The 19599-nt window shown below is 35.3% G+C and overlaps 2 protein-coding genes across 2 annotated transcripts; both read right to left on the bottom strand.

Moving 5' to 3' along the window:
* On the bottom strand, positions 1-8870 carry LOC134846193 (uncharacterized). Its single transcript, XM_063863445.1, has 3 exons — positions 8619-8870; positions 8026-8106; positions 1-3984 (listed from the first exon to the last, which is right to left on the bottom strand). The coding sequence occupies exons 1-3, from the start codon at positions 8644-8646 to the stop codon at positions 59-61; spliced, it is 4035 nt and encodes a 1344-aa protein (XP_063719515.1). The 5' UTR covers positions 8647-8870; the 3' UTR covers positions 1-58.
* Positions 8871-12861: 3991 nt separating this feature from the next.
* LOC134846154 (uncharacterized) lies at positions 12862-15147 on the bottom strand. Its single transcript, XM_063863387.1, has 2 exons — positions 14137-15147; positions 12862-13232 (listed from the first exon to the last, which is right to left on the bottom strand). The coding sequence occupies exons 1-2, from the start codon at positions 14995-14997 to the stop codon at positions 12933-12935; spliced, it is 1161 nt and encodes a 386-aa protein (XP_063719457.1). The 5' UTR covers positions 14998-15147; the 3' UTR covers positions 12862-12932.
* Between the last annotated feature and the right edge of the window lie 4452 nt (positions 15148-19599).

The raw sequence follows: 19599 nt of genomic DNA, 5'->3' as shown, positions 1-19599 counted from the left end.
TAATTGGAAATTGCGCAAAATCAATACGCCGTATCGGACATTTAACTTCGAACGTTCGCTACATTTTTCTCATGAGCAAATTTATTGCCATGTCTTTGCTCTCCGCGTCTCCCAGTGCCCTGAGGAAAAAGGCCACCTGTTTGATCACATTTTGTTCATCTCCTCGTTTGTCAATCGTCCGCACCAACTCTCGGCTTGCATTCACGCACGTTCCTTCTGTTATCGACTGCCAGTCCTCTGTGTAACTATTCGGCACACCAGCTAACTGTGCTGCTTCGAGTATTGTTGAGACATTTCGATAGTTGGAATCAGTTGTCGTTAACCAGTGCCAAGAGCATTGCCAGAACGCTTCCGTTAGATCCTCTTTGTGTTTAGAGTAAAAAGTTGAAATTTTTTGTTCGTAGTCCAACGCGGACATTGCACTAAGCTGGAAAAGTTGTCTAAGAACTTGTTTTCCTTGTTCTACTGTCACCTTTTCCTTGACAATTGTCAACACTTCGCCTAAATTCTGATCTTGTAATTTGTTGATTTTGTTCTTTTCGAGTTGCAAGTCCTCTAGTAGCTTGAGCCAAGACATTTTACATGTTCTGAGCACCTCTTTCAAAGTATCATGTGTCAGGACAACTTCTGAGTCGAAAAAAGCGATGGCCGATTTGGCATTTGCTTGCTTTTTAGGGGAGGCAGCTTCAATGAACGAATTTTTTCTCTTATAACCTGGTCTCTCTGTAGTAATGGGAACCACTTGTAATTCCAGCTTCAAATGGAACAACTTCTGCATCTTTTGAGCTTCCTCGCGCAAAAATTCTTTGTAGTATGTGATTGTACCTTCTGGATCACGAGACTTTGAGATGATTTTCATTTTGTACTCTTGTTTGTTGCTTTCATGCTCAGGATTAGGATAGTAGAAGACGAGTTTTTTGTCATCCCGCAACGAGTATCCGTAGTGTTCGTCAATCAAGAGGTTCCCGGCTATCGACCCAAAGATCAAATCCCCTTCACTCATTTCGTTCAATTTTCTGAATCTTGCTCCAATTGTAAGCTTCAACTTTTTATGTTCTTCCTCGTTTCGAAACTTCCTGCAGTCGAATATGATTTTAGTGTCGTACTGGGACGGGCAAACAATAAGATAAACAGACTCTGGCAGGTATATTTCCCAGAAATCAGTTGGGTTTAACGTGCTTTCTTCGCCATTAGTCACAGCCCCTACAGGGGAAAATGTAGTCGACGAATACTTGAAAACTCCGTCCAGCAGTTCGTATTTTGACGAGTCGTTGACAGCCTGCCATTTTTTCACATCTCCGTCATTGTAAGCGAACACTTTAGTCTTCCGGTCTGTTTTCCAGGAAAAGTCGTGATTGTTTTGAATGCTGTAAGGCATAGTGACAGTAGCTGGTTTCAAGAAAGGCTTATCGTCTATCTGATCTATGAACAGAAATGGACTCAGCATGCATACAGATTCCTGTTTGGACTCGCATACGCTTTTGACCAGTCTTTCTGGCATACAATGCACCTCTACACACACCATTCTGTCCTCAAATGTCGAGTCTCGTGACCATTCTACGGAGACTCCGTTGGAAAAGCGCAGAGTCACTGGCTCTGGCGTGAGAGTGAACCTTGTGAAGCCCCACCCACTATGATCCACTTCCACCTCTATTACATCATAAACAGGAGAAATCGGGTTCTCTTGCGTAATCGAAGATGACTCATCGACCACATCTTCACTGGACTGTACCTCGATGTTGAGTTTCCCCAATTTTTCTACAGCTTCTCTTGGCAAGCAGAAACCAGGAGTTGTCATTTCAATTATCAATTGCTCGTCCAGCGCTTTCTGGCAATTCTTAGTTAAGACATCAGCCAGAAATTCAATGTTTGATCCCTCAAATTGTTTTAGTCCAAACATGACTTTTTTCGCTGCATTTTTCCAATGATTATCAGATGAGGTTGAATTTCCAATTGATAAAACGCTTAGCAGTGGACTGCAGTTTTTGCAAGTTGGATTTTTACATGAAGAATTTAAGTTCTCAAAGTCGTATGTTCTAGACCCTTTGAAGCTAATTTTAGTGAAAAAATTGGCAAGCGATTCACATGTGTTTGCAACAATGTTGAGCCCCAAGCTGAATTTATTCAGAGTTCCGTTCTCAAAAGAGAGTTGAAGCAAGTCCACTGATTCGTGTTTGTACTCGGAGAAAACTGAAAGTTGTTGAGAGTCAACCAAATCAAGCAATTCAGATTGAGATGATTCGACACTGAGTTGGCAGATGAAGAGAAAGGAAGCGTTTCTCTCTATTCCTCTAACACCTAGAGTGCACTGGTTCAATTCTAAGACAAACTCTTCAGTCGTTTTTCCAATATTCGAGATATAATCACAGAAACTGACCATTTTCTCAGGGGAACCAAACTCAATATTGACTCGATGCAAAGTGATTGACTTGAAAATGGAACTGTATTTATGACAGGTTTCAACCATATCTGGTCGCACAATTTGAGGAATGTCAATTAGAGTAACTTTTTTCAGATTAGGTGCGTGTGTGGGCAGTTTTTCAAAAACAAACGAGAAAAGGTTGTCTTGAGACAATGTCTCACAACTGAGCTCCAGATTGTGCAAATGCTTGAACTTTGAAAGAATTTTGAGGAGCCTATCAACATCCAAGTTGGTGACGCAAACACGCATTTTTTGAATGGATGAACGAACTTTCCAAGAGAGTATTTCGGACGCATTGAAAAATATTTCCCTGATATGGATACTCAACTGTCGATTTGATATATCCACATCCTCTGTCATGAAATGCTTGAGTTTGCAGTTCGACTTTATCATCACATTATGCTCATCAATTTCCCAAGTTTTCAGATGATGTTCAATTTCCCTGGCAAGAAATGAGTGATTTTCTTTCAGGTACAAAATCTCAGTCTCTCGCATTCCAGAATCAAGACTGATTAAATATCGTTTTATTATGAAAACTCTCAAGGAAAGGGACAACTGTTGCATAAGATGCTGGTCCGAATAGTCTTTCATTCTTAGATAGTACTCGACTATAGTTTCTTGCAAAGACTTGAACTGTTGGCTGATCTCCTTAGTAGTAACTGGTTGTTGCTTGCGAACTGTTTCATTTTTCAGCATATCGATGATCTTAAAGTTGATGTACTTTTCACGATACTCGTCAGCATTTCCCACTTCTTGTAAATTACAATTCAGGTGCATCAACGAAGTTATCAATGACAGCGTCATCACATCGTTATCGTGAGGAAGCTCTTTCATCAATTTTTGATATAAGTTCTCGTTCCAGAACTTACCCAGCATTTTGCGCGCCAATTTTTTCAGCTCGGAGCTTGAGAAGCCGATGCATGTGTAACAACGACTGAAATGCTTCACAGGGATGCTTGTTGTGGGACTGTCTGATACCAGCGGACTCTGGAATCCGCATAAAATCGTAGTATCCCGCATGTTTTCGTGATTCAAGATATTTTTGATCAATCCGTTCGGCAAACACTCTGAATTGTCTAAAAGAATCAGCGTATGTTTTCCATATATGGAGCAAAACTCGTATAAACATGTTTTCAATTTTCCAAACGAAATGAGTAATCGGTCTTTTTCCATTTGCCAACTAAAAGAGCGTGGATTTAAAAACAACACGAACTCGAAATCAGAATATTCGCTTTGATCAATTGCTGATTTTAAGAGCGCCGTTGACATTCCACATCCTCTTTCGCCGACTAAGAGGACTTTCTCGCCGCGATTCGGCTGATCGATCGAAGTAAGGATGTCGTTTACTGACAAGTTCTCATCGTTCCATCTGGACTCAAAGGCACTGTCATCGCCCAAATCGAATTCCTGTAAATTGATCTCACAGTATGCTCCTCCAAGTCCAGACTTCTGTCCATGTTTGTTTGTGACAGGTGGGTGGAACGGAGAAAATTGGAAAGTTTTCGATTTATGCAGCAGTTCTCTTGCGATGAATTGTTTCAAGTAATGTACCTCTTTGTCATCTAATCAAAAATGGATAAATGCAATAGCTGCCAACTAAAAAAATAACTGACAAAAAAAAATAACTGACAAATGAGCTTTGTGATTACTTTAGCAATCAATGGTTATCGGTTATTAGTCCGACCATGGAAAATGGGGAGAAACTTCGTATTCCGGTGTTTAAAACTTTTTCTTTTTTTTTCAACATTTTTTTCCACGCAAAATCAGGTACCACAAATAATCATTTGACAAAATCGAGTGACATATCATCTTGAGCCTTTTTAGACATGATACGAATGGCATCGAAAATTTCAAAATTTTTATTTTTCTCAGTGTCGGAAGAAACCAACTTGAAGTTTTTGATTTCTTAGTCTAATTTCGGGCGAATAAAGCAAGCCAGCAGGCGTATAGTTGGTTTTTATAGAAAAAAAGTTAAACTATTTAAGCGTTGAATACTTAAATTTGCTTTAGTCAAATTAGTTTTTGAAGTTTTTGAAAATAAAAAAATCTGCAAAAAAAAACATTTTTTTTTAGTTTAACAAAATTGTCAACAATTTTTTCAAGTTTTTTTTTGTTTTTTTTTAACCAAAATTGTTAACCATCATGTTCATTTTTTAAAGAGAGTTGGATATGCTTAAGTTTTAGGATTCGTTCAAAGTTTTTTTTTCAAACCACGCCCAAAAAAACGACAGCCAAATGAGAAAAAAATATATGTAATTTTTCAAGAATATGTTCAGAACATTCTGTGCCATTTGCAGTTCAACAGTTAAAATTGAAAAGGCTTGATGCTCCTTTTTGCTAAAATTATTAATCATATTCATACCACTGGTGATTCAAAAAGACACGCTATACTTTGTAGAGAAAAAGAAAAATGTAAATAGAAAAAAGAAGACTTTGCCCATTTATCCAAATAACTTCCATTCTTTCCGTGTTTTCTCAAAATTTTTAATTGTAAAATAATCCATTCAATAAAACTTTCTATTCTTAATTGCCTATTTGTCAAATTCAATAACGCGAAAGAGTCATTTTGAAAAAAAAACTAAAAATGTTTTTTTTTCCAAAAATTTTCAAGTCCGCAACTCTCCACGCAAAAATTCAAGCAAAAACATAATCATTTTGAAAAAATTTGATACAAATTATAAATTGAGAGTGTACTGAAAATTGGCTATCTAACTTTTTCAAAAACTGTTTCGAAACTTTTCAAACAACAATTGTGTCAATTCGACCGCATTAAAGCGTTATGGTCATCAAAAACAAAGATTTTTTTTACAGATGAAACGATGCTTAATCTACTGTTTCTACGTATGAAAATTGCAAGCTCAGCTTTTTTCTACGTTTTTAGAAGCTTTTAAATCAATTAAACATGGTGTGTTGTTGGTTGAGATTTTTTTAGTTGTCTAAAAAATGTTTAATTTTATGTTTTGCGATAAGCTTTGTGTGATAATTGCTTTTCCTAAAACAGAAAAATATCCAGAGACAAAATGAAGGCTAAAAATTGTTTTTTTTTATGGTTTCGAATCCATTTTGTTTCTCGCAAATCAATTTTCAGAAACAAAAATTACAAAATGCTTATAACGTATTCCAGATTCAATTTTTTTAACAAAAAATAATCAATAGTAATATTTATGTACAACCGTAATTAACAATTGCATTGCAAAAAGACCCCAAAATAATCCGACCATGATCGTAAAAAAATACACAAAATTCTCAAATTAAGCAAAATTTGTAGAGATTAGTAGTCTCTTGAGAGTGTGCATAGACATTTGTGTCCAAGACATTTGTGTCCTTGACAAAACAGTCGGAAATGATAAAATTGTACCAGACATTTATGTCCCAGACAAAATTGTCCGAAATTGTTTTGCGAAATTAATTTCTTTGATTTGACCTTGTGATCTTTAATGCTTTGTTCTTTTGAGGTTGTTTGATCGTTCTTTAAGTAGATTTTATGCGTAACAATTAACCATAGTACAGTCAAAGTGAGACAAAACTTTCAAGAAAATTTTGAAATTTAAAAGCGCATTTGGCCGAGTGATGAAGTCATAAGTCTCAAGGTCAAAAGGTTTGAAGTTCAAATCTCGGGCTCGACAAAAAATTTTCGTAATTTAGTCAATATTTGAAATTAAAAAACCCAAAAATGGGTAAACTAGGGCAAAATTGAAATGGGTTGACTTGATTGAGCCAAAAGGGAACAGGATGGGAAAAACTTGATTACATTGATCATTTTGTCGTTTTCAAATCGGGTCTAGCTCAATTTTGAAATTTTCTGGGAAAAAGCTCAACTTAGAAAAATTTATTGAAAATTATTGCTTCGCAATATCAACTTTGGAAAATAAATTGACTTTAAATTATAGTTTGATGTTGCTGCTGCACCCTTTTAGGAAAATCAGAAGTTTACTTGGGTCGTAGGCCGCAACTAAGTCCGGTCATTAACTAGTGTGGCAATAGCCTGGACAATTTTGGGACAATTTTGTCTGGGAACCAAACGTCTTGGACACTTTTTGCATTTTGGACTGTTTTTGCCGGGACATAAATGTCTGGGGAAAAAAATAATAAAATAGAAAAGCCTAAAAAATCAATAATTGTATAACGAACATTACTCGATTGCTTTAATTAGTCTAAAGCCCGTCTGAAACTGGTTTAATTAATGTTAAAAATTCCAATGGGTTTTTCGCCACTCTGTGACAACCAATTGGAAATCTTTCAAGACCGTTCAAAATACGACTGAAAAGGCTTCAATATGATATTTTCCTCAACCCAATTCCACTCTGATGATTATTTATGGTAATTGCTTGAAAAAAAATTCACTCTAATACAAAATTTTTCCCATTTTCAATGATCGGAACAATCAATTATTGCTTTGATATGTTAAGATAATTTTAAAATTGGGAAAAATAGCAAATATATTTTTTTAGAATGGAAACGTTCATGATATATGCAATCTATGTGAAACTCAATAATTATTTCGCGTTTCTCCAAATGCAATTGATCTGCGAGATTCTAGCCAGATAACTTGTGGGACCTCTGGTATGAGAAAACTCTTCATTTTTTTGTTTTCAGATAACAAAATATAAAGCTGATCTCAGTATTTAAAACAAAGCATATTTCATGAAAAAATGTTTAATGCACAATCAATTGCAGTGGATGAACAAAGTTGATAAAACAGTTACATGGTACGGAAAAATGCTTTTTGTTCCATTTTCAAACAATTCTTTTTTATGAAATTGTATGATGAACTTCTCTTTCAATCTTGGAACTCCTTTTAAAAGGCTTAAACTAAATTGAAACTTCAAGAAAATCCTTTTTTAATGAAAAATAAAGAGGCACATGATGGTCAAAAATTGAGTTTACAAAATATACCTCTGAGCCAAACATACATTCATTCGACAGTCATTGAATTGAAATTCAAATGATTACACGGAAGAAATGAGTTGCACTTCGCTAACACTTAAAACGGCAAAAAAAGAACTTTCAAAGTTCAAAAATAATGGCAAAAACAATTTCCTCCCATACTTGTTTTTTGTCTTTTTTGATTTTAAACCTCTTTTTTGCTGTTTATTTTGGAAAAAAATTCAAAACAAAGATAATGGCTGTCTTCAGGATTCGAACCACTAACAGCTAGTCTATGTTTCATAAGCTTTCTCCGCTCTGCTTTGCTCACTTATGCAGTTAACTCATTATTTAATAGAAATCTTAGGCTGCAACGAATGCCTTCTTGGTAAAACGGATAATACAGTGGCTATTAAATCATTCGCCAATGAACATCAACACAAAAATGTGCAACTAGAGTTGTTCAAATCTTGAACTCGTAATATAGCACATACATTTACTGGTTCAAGAAATCAAGATATCAAAAGATTCACTGATTCTGTTAGGGAAGTTATTTCACGGGGAAAAGTATATGGTCCACTTTGTTATTGCCATGAAAATTTGGCCATTAGACCGCCAAATTCATTCTTAATTCATTATGAAAAAGACGATACCTCTGGTACCAAAAAAGTAGTAACAGTGTCTTTTCTTATCAAATTGATGTTTTACAGACAGAAATACATGAACCGCTAACTTACCGATGATAGAGTTGATGTGGCACTCGTCTCCCAGCTTCTCCGTTTTACTGTGACTCGCTCCACTGTTCTGAGATGAAGTACCTTGAACAATACTATGTTTAACTTCGGCAGGTTTTCAAAACAAGAGGAAAAAAATATTTCATTTTGCGTGCTCATCTTTCTTGATGGATTTTGTTTGAATTTTAGGTCAAACTTTGGGTCATACTTTAGAGAAAAAATTGTTAAAAAATGGATGGGCTTTTATTGATTTTTTTCTCGACTTCTACAAGTCGACCGAGCCAGTTTTCTGAAAACTCAAAATCCATCTTCAGCCAAAATCTGGAGAATTGTAAATAAATTTTTGGAGAAACCATTCAAACAGACGTCTTTACAATATTTTGAACAAGACACTACTTTCCTTCAAATATAGGTAGCTAAAATAAGTTTCCTTCAAACTTGTAAAGTAGCTAAAATGGAAGTCACTAAATGTCACCAATAAGGTAGAAAACCTACTCACGGTCAACCCTCTGAGGGAATTGACCGCGAGTACGCTACTGCCCTTTTTGACGTGAAAAATTATAAAAATGTGGATTGAAAACAACTCTCAAACTCACCAGATAGTTTGCGCTTCCTCTGTGACATTTTTCTATTTATACCATTCAGCAGACTTCACGGAAGGGAAAAGCAAACGAAAAAGATGTAACTGAAGAAACTGAATATAAATTTGTCGCGATGGTCGCTATTTCTTCTTTTCCACAGGCATAAAATATGTACAATGGAGACTTATGCAGTTACGTCACACTCTAATTTGTAAGGAAAAAAAGAGAAACACAGGAAGCACATGAGAAAACGTGGAATAAAATAGACGGGTGGGCTGTATTGTCTTGTCTTAGTATTTGCCAGAATATCGCCTGAAGTATCGAGTAGCTTGAGTAAAAAACATCAGCAGACCATGGTTAGGAAATTGCAGTCATTCAGATGATAGTAAGTTCTGAATGGCTCTTGTCTCTGAATGGAAATTATAACTATACGCTCATTCTTTATCCCGGAAAAGGATGGAATAAAATCAGGTGTGGCACTAAATACCCATTTCTTAATTGTATTCCTTTTTCTAAAGCTTGTGCGCCTTTAAGGCCGAGTGTGTTGCACTGAGGAACTTTATATCTTGTGTTTGTTCTATGTTAGCCGGTTTAAAAAGTGTATCAAAAAAGTATCAAAGCAATTACATTTCTTCAGAGGTGTTGGTGCTCAAGTCTAATAGATAGCAATTGATCTCAATCATAAAAGATTGATCAAAAAGAATACCAAGTTTTTTGATCCAGATATAACCAAAGAAAGTCAATCAATTTCAAGAGGTGAATCAGGGGGGATCAGGATGACAGCTATGAGAACATTATGTTAAAATGAGCGCATTCACCACATGAAACTTTGTTTGTTGCGCAAAATATGTGAGGGAAAAAGGTTTACTGTATGTAGCATGTAAGAGTTCGAGGAAAAAACTTCAAACTTGTTATATGATTTCAATAATTATGTTTGCCTTTTTTAGACTTTTTTCAATTTGAAAACTTGTTAAACAGAAACAAAAAATCAGTCGGTAACTTTCTTACTCAGGTTGTTTTTTTTTCAGTCGAGTTTCGGCACTTGTTTTAAGCGTTTTCTACATTTCTATATCACCTGGAAGATATCGTAGCCATGAGCTCAAATAAAAAAAATCGATCACAAGTTGATTTTTTAATAGTTTTTGTAAATTTATGGTGGCTTGGAAATAGCCAATAAGGAAAAACTTACGCTATAGAGTTTCTTTTTTAAAATGAACCCTTTCACCGCCTAAAATTTTGCCTGTTGCTCTAAAGATGTAAATATGTGATCAAAAATAGTGAGTGTAGCATGTAAAAGTTCGTGGAAATGATTTTAAGTTACTTATATTAAGCTTAACATTCAGTTCCAATAAAAAAACACAAGTTGTGATCAGTTTGAAAATTGCTATTTTCAAAAAAAGATAGCCGGTTACTGTGCAAGTAGACAGAATGTTCCGTCCATTGCCAAAAAATACAAAAAAAAATAACTTCTTGCAAATTATGCTTAATTCGTTTCTTTCTGCGTAGTGTGATTAAAAGATCTGAACAAAAACTGAAATTTAGGAATAAATGATAGTAATACTAAAATAGTCAAAAATTGCACAAAAATATCACTAAAAAACTCAATTTTTTTTGCAGAAGTTTTTTGATTTTTGAAGTTTTTAATATTCAAATGGCGCTAAATAAACTCCAAAAACAAATTTAATTCAGCAAAACTAAGTTTTCACGACCTGAATTAAGCAAAATTAAGCTATTATAAGCCTGCTCGCTCTAATTTTGACTAAAAATCAACATTTTTAACCCTGTTTTTCTCGATACTGTTACAACTTTTTGGAGTTTTTTTAAATAACGTTCGAATATGACTGGAAGAGTTTTAATATGATATATTTCTTGACCCATTCCCATAACTATTTGTGGTACTTGATTTTGCGTGGAAGCCAAAAAGAAAAAGAAAAAGAAAGAACGAGAAACAAGGATAGCCGGTTACTGTGCAAGAAGCACAGAATGTTTCGACCAGACTTAAACAATTACTTGAATTTTTTTTTAAATTAGTGTAATTTTGTCTCTCGTGTGTGATAAAGGAATCTGAGCAGTGCAGTAGAGCTCAAGCATTTTTGTCAGTGATTGTATATTATGCAAATTGGAAAACAATTTTTCGAGACAAATAACAAGAAAAATTTTTTTTTTTTAATTAAACTTTTTTTCATTGATTCCCAATTTTTGAAGTTTTTGATTCTTATGATGAAGCTTAAAGCTCCAAAAACTAACTTCATTTGATTAAAACTAAACTCAACTGCGGAAAAATAAAAAACTTGAACGAACTCGAATGAACGACTGAAAGGGCTCTAATATGATATATCTCTCAACCCAGTCCGATGATTTTTTGTGGTAATTGATTTTGCGTCGAAAACATAAAAAAAACAAAAACACACCCAAATACTACGTTCCTTCCCATTTTTCAAATTGTCGGAACAATAACAAACGTGCGATGCTATCGTTTTCAAACTATCGTTTTCAAAATATGAACCAATCTTGAGTTATTCTAAATTGAATTGAGGCTAGCAATTTGGTCTTATTACTCGTATATGAGACCTTGAATTAATCCTTTTGCATTTTGAATTTTTACACATGGCACGTGGAGGGGAATAAAAAGTTCGACGAAATTTACGTTTTTTAGAAGCAGTTGTGTTTTCATTTCGAGCGGGTTGTGTTTTTTTTAATTCAGTTCCAATGAATGACCATTTTGGCGCATTTAGCTAAGAATTAAAACCCGTGCTTGAGAGCAAAGGCCTAGGGTTCATTTGAACAGTTGTCATTGTGTTTTCAATTCAATTCCAATAAATATAAATAACTGTTTTTGCGCATTTAGCAAATAATTAACGCCCATGCTTGAGAACACAGACCTGGGGGTCGAGTCCAGTCTAGACCAACTTTTTTTTCACTTTCTGATGTTTTTCAGCTTTTCAACTTTTCTATTCTCAAACTATCGAACGACTGCTCGTTCTTCCGCTTAGTTCTCGCAGAAAGCATTTTTTGACGGTGAGCTATTTCGAATTTTCAAAACGCATCTAATGTTTGTAAGGTACAGGTGTCAGAGTTCCACTATTTTGTAAATGTACAATTTCAGTTTTTTGCTTTAAATTTTTTTCCGCTGAAATGATTTCGGCGTTTGTTATTTCGATAAGGGTATACAACTCCGATTTTTAAACGCTCAATTATTTTATGACCACTTTTTTCGAGGCTTTTCAATTGCTCTTAACTCAGTGCTCGTTTCGGTTAGTTGCCATGCTACGTTTTGTTGCATTGCAAAAGATCCATTGCTCCTTTTCGCCTGTGTAATATTCTGACTTTTGCAAGCCTTTAAACATTTAGAAATTTTGAAAAATTAAAGCTGAAAAACTAAAGCAGCGAAAAATCTGAGGTGGTTTTTAAACAAAATTCAAGAAACTGAAATCCCACCACATTTAATGATGACCGTGCACTCAGTTCAGTAGAAAGCAACTAAGCCAAGAACGACTCATGTTGAAAACCCCAAAACCCATTATGGAAAAAAAAATTACCCAAACACAATCACAAGTACGTAGCGCCAGAATTGAGTGCAGTTAACTTAGCAGAAGCTTGGATAAAAACAAAAAAAATCTTAATGTATTCCAAATATGTTGCATGAATTTCATACCCAAATTTTGAGCGAATGAGTAAGATGATAAAAGTGAGAACCAAGACAAAAAAATTAAAAAAAGTCTCTAGGCCTCCTGCTCAAACTATAGACCTCCTGCTTAAGTGTCACTAGCTTGACTCAGCAGATATATCTAATGATTATTAGAAGAGCTAATTTGAAGCTGTACGCAATGTGATTAAAAATTGGTCTCGTATTATACCGCAAGTGGCTCTTGAGAAAATTTCAAAAGCCAAGACCGGTGATTCTCTCGAAAAAAAATATTGGACAACTGAATGGACTCTATACGATAGCAGACTTGGTCCCCTATAAACGTCTTTGGCTCAAGCAAATCGGGTGGCAAACCAATACAAACTCGGAATGATGGCAGCCCACAAAGCTCATTCAACCCTCTCGAATGACGAGTTCTGAGAATTCAAGGGCCAGAAAAAGTAGAGCTAAATTGTATTCGGTTTAGTTTTCAATCAAGCTTCATAAAAATCGGTTTCATTCAAACTAATCCAAAAAGATTTCAATTGCAATTTCTACACTTCGGAAATGTTTTTTTTTGCTAGAAGAAAGCAAAAATTTATATTTTGAAATTTATTGCAAAAATTACTCTATGAAGCTAAATTAAAATGGTCAGTTTGTGGTTTAAAAATTTTACAGTCCATTTAGTATGGTGATTTTTTGTTTTATTGGGTCAATACTTGACTTTGTTCCGTCTTTAGGTTCAGTTGACTCAAAATCTTCATCTTCCGTTCCGTTTTGCCAACTTGATCTGAGGGTTCCTGGAAGCGCAACGTCTTTTGGATTCTCTTTCTCGATTGTTTTCCAAGGTCAAACTCAGTTGCCGATCTTTCTAATGCTGTCATCTGCACTAAATTGAGATTATCACGACGGTCTTTACTGGGTAAATGATCGCGTGTTTTCGTATCAATTAGCTGAGAGTAATAGCTGAGTAATTCCGTTGATATTTGCAGAGGTCTGTTCTTCTGAAACGTTACAAAGATCATGAAGCACAGCCAGAATGAAATTATTGGTCAGTTTTGTGGTAGCCTCGGGGTTTTCAATAATGGCCATACGGCCATTTTTTTTTGAAGACACGTTCACGCGTCATTATTGGGATATTGGAAAGAGTGCGTGCAGAAAAACGCGCTTTTTCGGTCGAAACAAAACAAAAAATTCCAAAAATTGGGTTTATAAAATACTAAGCGCCCTCGAGGAGAGCTCAAGAAAATCACATGTAAGCGCGGATCTAGGATTTTTCAAGTTGGGATTTTTGACCATCTAAAACAATTTTTTTGAAGGAAAAAGGCCATAAACGCACGCTCACCTCTCAACATTGTTTATATTGGCACAAGAAGCGCCAAAAAATTAGAATCCGTCAGCCAAAACAGATATCTTGCAGTAGTACCAAAGTGGGGGTCCCTTTAGGTAGTGACAGGGTCAAACTCCTGAGGTCTTAGAAAGTCTTGAAAGTCTTAGTTCTGCCAATGGGTGCGACTAGAAATATTATTCAAAAGAATTAGGTAAAAAAAGGTGCGCCAAACTAAAAGGCAATTTAGGGCGCCAAATTGGGCTTTCAGCAGTGCGTTTTCAGCCAAAAACATTATGTATTGGAGGTCATTTGCCAAAGAAGTATTTTTATGGAGCACAGCGTATGATTGGTCGCACTGTCTTCCTTCATTTTAGAAAACTTCCTTGGAGCCCAAGGTACCCTTTTAGTCATTTTAAGTCAAACCGGTCTAAAAAACGTCGTCAGCTAGCTCAAAAGGGGATGCTACGGGAAGTCAGTTAATAGACGCAATAAATGAGAATCCAACAGCGCCTTAATCAACTCACTAGTGGGGAGTATGAAAAGTAGTTAAGACGGTTAGGTAAAATAAATCGACTAACAGGCATTTTAGATGGAAAACTATGCGAAGTTTTTGCTCTCCGCGCAGAAATCGGTACAAAATATTTGTTGTTATCATTTTGTCCCTCGGCCGAATTTGACTTCTGAGATTCTTGGCTGTGGAGCGGAATGCGGCTGCTTCTTAGCCAATCTGAATGCTGCAGATATTCGACTTTATCAAATCTTGACTCGGTTTTCCATTGCTGTGTCGGTCCTGGTAAAGATACATTTCTGTGAGAGTTCAAATCTGAGTGCAGCTCAAAGGGCGATTTCATATTGCCCATTTTGTCTGTCGTCTTATCACTGAACGGAAGATCATAAGGATGGCTCACTAAAACAAGCTTCTGGCTCACCAGCTTCGTGTACATCCGAGAATATTTCGAGTCGAAGTAAAGCTTCGGAGTTTGGACATGTCTGGAGAAACTGAAAGATGGGGCAGTTTTTGGCTGGACGTGAGAAAACGATTTGCTCCTTGAAATTGCAGTGACGTGACTCTCGTTTAACCACTGCGGTCTGAACATATCTTGACTGGTCATCGTTCCAGTTGAATGCTGATGAAACTGTTGGCTTAAATTAGAAGTCAAAAAATAGTTACTATCGTCGATATTCTCACATCTAAGCGTGATTGAGTACGGTTCAGACCTCGTTGAGTTAATTGAAATATCGCCTTTGAGCGCTGAAAAGTTAGTGAGAGAACTCTTAAACAGTTTCTGGTTTGATCTCGGCCTTTTGTTCGGACTTGTCTCTGCATGTAAATCGCCAAATGGCGATGACAAAACTTTGCGGCCATCGGGTATGGCAACTTGAGGCAACCAATCTTCGTTCAAAACGTCCATGGTTGGGTGAGCCAAACTAATATTCATCCGGATAATTTGGATTCCGTCTGAATAACTGCGAGCATTTTATGTTCAGTCAGACGAATTTTATGAGCAAAAAAAACAGCCAGACCGCAAGCAAAATTTATCGAGAATGATGATTATATAGTTTAATTGTCACTGTGTAATAAATTCGATGGTCTTGTTTTTCTACAACAAAAACTGATAAGTCAAATCTCATTTTATTAGTCGAGAATGCTCAAATAGCTGCTTTACTACAAAAACTGACTATTTGAACAAACGAATATGCGAGTGTCCGTAACAGTTCGGTCGATGCACCTTAAATTGTAGAGGTTACAGTTTAAATAGCGCCGTCATAAAACGAGAGAGAACTTTGTGACTCAGGAGTCCAACATCAGTCTCCAAAAAGTTTTAGGCAAAGGCTTTTTGTCTTGGCATGTAGTGATAGTTTTCAGCCAATCAGCATTTAGCAATTTACTTGCAGCCCCAAGCAACTTTAATCCAAATCAAATGCTTGGGTGGAAGAGCTTAACTTAGTCTAATCATGGCGAGGTTGTTAATATAATCAGTAATTTGAAAGACAGTCTTCGCTATGGTTGTGAGCTAAGGCTGCGTCACACTAAACCAAGTCTAAAGATAGAAATTTTACAGAATCTGGTCCAACTACACTGCATTAGGTAATAACGAGAAAGCAAAAAAATTGTTGCACAAAAAAACTACCTCGTTTCGGAACGGGAAGATAATTCATACCATTCAACTCCTACACAAGCTTACAGTCTTTACATAATCGCAACGACACAGTAATCTCTCAGAAATTCAAACTAATTTTTCGACAAAACCTTCAAGTAGAGATATGTAAAGCTATCGATTACCTTTATGGATGGTGTTTTTGGTATAAAACCAAATTATGCGATTTTATAAAGAGAAATTAGGCGGGTTTTGTGATGTCAAAATTATTCACAACATTTTTTTTTTCAATCTTTTCTGCTCGTTAGGACATGTTATTTTTGGACTTATTAAATATAAATAGAAACAAGGATAGTCGTCAGCGGTCCAACCACGCTTATCCCAGTAATGAAACCATTTTTTCAAGTTTTTATGTTTGTTTTTAAGAGAAAGAGAGGGCGTCGAATCAATAAGAAAGCAATACAAGACTGCTCGCATCAGGGCAAAACCTTGAATGTTCCAACTGCCCATTAATTAGTTTCAAATAATTTTGCTAAATGAACTATTGACACACTATGAATTTTCGTCTGATAATATCAAAGTGAAAAGTTTTGAGTCGTTTAAGGAATTAAAAAGACCAATTAGCTTGCCTCAATTTAATTTGGAATGATTGTCAGTGCGGATAATTTGCCACGCATAAATTATTCGCGTATTGAAACAAGCTATCAAAGTATTATTAGAGCAGCCAAGCCGCACTTTAGTCTAGTGCAAGCATACTCGCTTGGCAATACCAAGATTTCCAGATCAATGACCATACGCAGTCAACTATTTTAAAATTGGTCTGAATAAAAAAAAGCACCCCGGGCATATATATTCCCAACTTTCTTCCAAAGTCAGAACAAGTTCAAAGTGATATTATTTTGCATATAGAAAAGTATTAAATAGACCAAAAAGCATGCATCAATCCAATTTGGAACAAATTCTCATACGAATTAAATCTCCGCTTAAAAGCACGCTTTAATAGCACGAAATATAACGCGCGTTTATTGTCCGAAATTGGCCAATTTGGCAATCTTCAAACCCCCATAACTTTACTAAAAATGATCACAGGTAAAAAAAAAAGGTCACAGAAAAGAAATATAGAAAAAATACTTTAGAAAATCAGAAAATCAGAAAGGAAACCTTGAATTAGAAAATCAGTCTCAGTTGAGAAAAATACTCCGTGCAATACCACTGAAAAACTTGAACAATTTATAAATTTAGTAGTTTTTCTCGACAATGAAACATCTTTTCTGGAAAACTTTTAAAAGATCTAAGATGCAACTGAAAGAACTTTTGTTTAATCTGATAATAGAATTAAAACCCTGCTAAAACGTTTTGAACCTACCTAAAATTGGTTTAAAAAGCATCCTTCGGCGGCCTAGCTTCGTCCCGCTCTTCAAGAGTGATCGGAACAACATCAATACTTCAGAACTTATTCTTTTTTTTCGGCCTAAATCGTAGACACTGTGTGAAATTGTCCCATTTGACGGCACACTCAAAACGAGGGAGATCAATTACAAAAAAAACTCAGACAAAAGTTTGATTAAAATAATTGAGAAGTATATAAGCGACTGAATTGTTACCAATAATCGAAAAATTTCAAAAATTTGCCTTTTTCATCTCCCACGGCATGCGATGTCTGAGGCAATATATTTTGTTTCAGGTAACGTATTATCGAGACCACGAAGACTGCTCGAATGGCAGGACGGCGAAGTATTAAATAATCTGACTGAACTTAAAAGCCAATTTACCTTTTTTTCAAAAATTTTCGCTCACTAAAAAATGTAAACTACACAGAGATGTACTTAAGCGTCTTGTAGCTTAACAACACGACCAATTGAATTGCCTCAACTCAATTTAGAACACATTAATCTGCCGCCTTCTTGTGTTTTAATAAAGCCACATGTCGCGCGTTTTTATTTGAGCCCAAGACAACAATGTCGTTAGATTATATAAAATTTTTTTGACGAAGTGCTTAGTAAAAAAGTCAAAAAATGACTGATTGATAAAAACCACTCCAAGTAAAAAACATTCCGCACTGTTTTTAAAAGTCGAAAGAATAAGCTTGTAGCTTTTTGAATACGATATGGAATGATTTCTGACGGAGTAAGATTTATTCAACGCTTAAGCGTTGAAAAAGCATTATATCCCGTGTTAACTATCCCAAATTTGCTATTTTCAAACAAATACCTACAAATGAAACAAAACTGCTCGTATCAGGGCAAAGCTCTGAATGTTCCAAGTGCCTTTTAACGTTTATTGTGCAGCAGTAATACATAAAAAAAAAACAAATGAAATAGAATAAATTGAAATTTTTTTTCTACAATTTGAAATTTTTTTATGAAAATCATCTCCCCACACGCCATATAAAGAACAAAAAGATAGATTTTGTTCCATGTGACAAATCAATTATGGCAAATAAGCTTCGTTCAACCAACTTGGAACGATTTATAAGACGGATTAAATCTCGTTTACGCGTTAATAGCGCGAATTATAATGCGCGTTAATTGTCCCAAATTGGTCAAAATAGCCAAAATGGCAATCTTTAAACCCTCATAACTTTACGAGAAGTGATCACAGGTGAAATATCTTTTCAAATTCAAGCTCAGGACAACAATACTTTTTGAATGATATGAAAAAATTCCGTCAAAAATGGCTAATTAAAAAGTCGAAGTTTGTCTGAAGAAAAAAAAAACCCACCCCGAGCACAAATATTCCGTTACTTTCGTATCGAAAGTCGGAACAAAAAATTTTAATCAATCTATATGAGGCTTTAAGCAGAAAGAATAAAATGGTTTAAAAATTACAATAAGAATGAACAAAGAAATGTTTTTTTTTTTCAAAAAAAAATCAGGAAATTGTCGATTTTTTTGTTATTAACATCGAGCAAAATCATTTTTCACGCTCTCTTAAAAGATAAACAAAAACATTAGTTTATAAAAAAATTTTGTGCCGCAGCAGGCATTTTGCTGATGTTCAAAATGCCATTTTTGGTCACTTTTTGGAAATGCTTGACCAGAAATGGCTAATTTATTGGCGCGCAATCACCTTCTCGAAATGAGTTTTTAATGACGCCTGAAGAAAAAATTTAATTGTGGTCACCTGGAAATAAATGTCGTAAAATAGCACCAAAGGAGTCCCCTTGAGTGTCGAGGGGGTCTATGAAGAGCAGGTGGCATCCGCTACGCGCCCCTTCTAAATCCGCATCTTATCCAGTGGTTTCGACATCAACCTAATTTCAAAACCTAATTTCTTACAATCATTTTATCTTCGGAAGAAAAAATCAATTAAGCGCCAATAGTTATCAATTTACAAAATGAAAAATGAAAAAAATAGGGTGGAAAAACTTCGGCAGAACCTCTTTCAGCAAAAAGAACATAAGATGCTTAAAAAAGAAAACCCAATTTTTGCGAAAATTTGCTTAGAAAAATAATTTCAAAAGAAAATAACGATTTGAGTTTAGAAATTTGGAGCTATAAACAATGGCTCTAACTATATTTTCTGTTTATTTATATCAAAACATCACATTTGACTTAGAGGTAGAGCGGAGCCTTGGAACATTTGCGAAAAATCACACACATAGCATTGCAAACTAGCGGATGGAAAAGATACGAAGCCACTTAGGTAACAAAAATGTCTGAGGTTTAATTTCAGGAAATCATATTGAAAACATTATACTCATCATTAAATTAGCAATGAGACAAAATGCACCTAATGGTACTCAGCGCAAAAAACTTGCTGTTTGAGTTAAAAGCTAGAAATTTGGCACAATTTTTACTTTTAAAGATCTAAGTTTTTTTTCGGCAACCGAAGCAGAAAAACGCCATAAACATTATTTTTGATCGCAAAAAGACCTGTTATGAGGCAACTAGGCAGGTATAACATTCACCGAAACCATTGAAGCCAACAAAGTTTTACAGA

The sequence above is a fragment of the Symsagittifera roscoffensis genome, chromosome 5, assembly GCF_963678635.1.
Source record: "Symsagittifera roscoffensis chromosome 5, txSymRosc1.1, whole genome shotgun sequence".
NCBI lineage: Eukaryota > Metazoa > Xenacoelomorpha > Acoela > Convolutidae > Symsagittifera > Symsagittifera roscoffensis.
Note: the sequence above shows the minus strand (reverse complement) of the source record. Positions and strands in the feature narration are given on the sequence as shown.

What these genes read in the sequence shown, in the direction of transcription:
- LOC134846193 (XM_063863445.1), bottom strand. Translation starts at nt 8,646, where the DNA reads ATGTCACAGAGGAAGCGCAAACTATCTG. An exon ending in GAGGAAGCGCAAACTATCTG is followed by an intron (nt 8,107 to 8,618) that starts GTGAGTTTGAGA and finishes GTATTGTTCAAG; the next exon opens with GTACTTCATCTCAGAACAGT. An exon ending in CCACATCAACTCTATCATCG is followed by an intron (nt 3,985 to 8,025) that starts GTAAGTTAGCGG and finishes ATTTTTGATTAG; the next exon opens with ATGACAAAGAGGTACATTAC.
- LOC134846154 (XM_063863387.1), bottom strand. Translation starts at nt 14,997, where the DNA reads ATGAATATTAGTTTGGCTCACCCAACCATGGACGTTTTGAACGAAGAT. An exon ending in GTTTTCCATCTAAAATGCCT is followed by an intron (nt 13,233 to 14,136) that starts GTTAGTCGATTT and finishes GTAACGTTTCAG; the next exon opens with AAGAACAGACCTCTGCAAAT.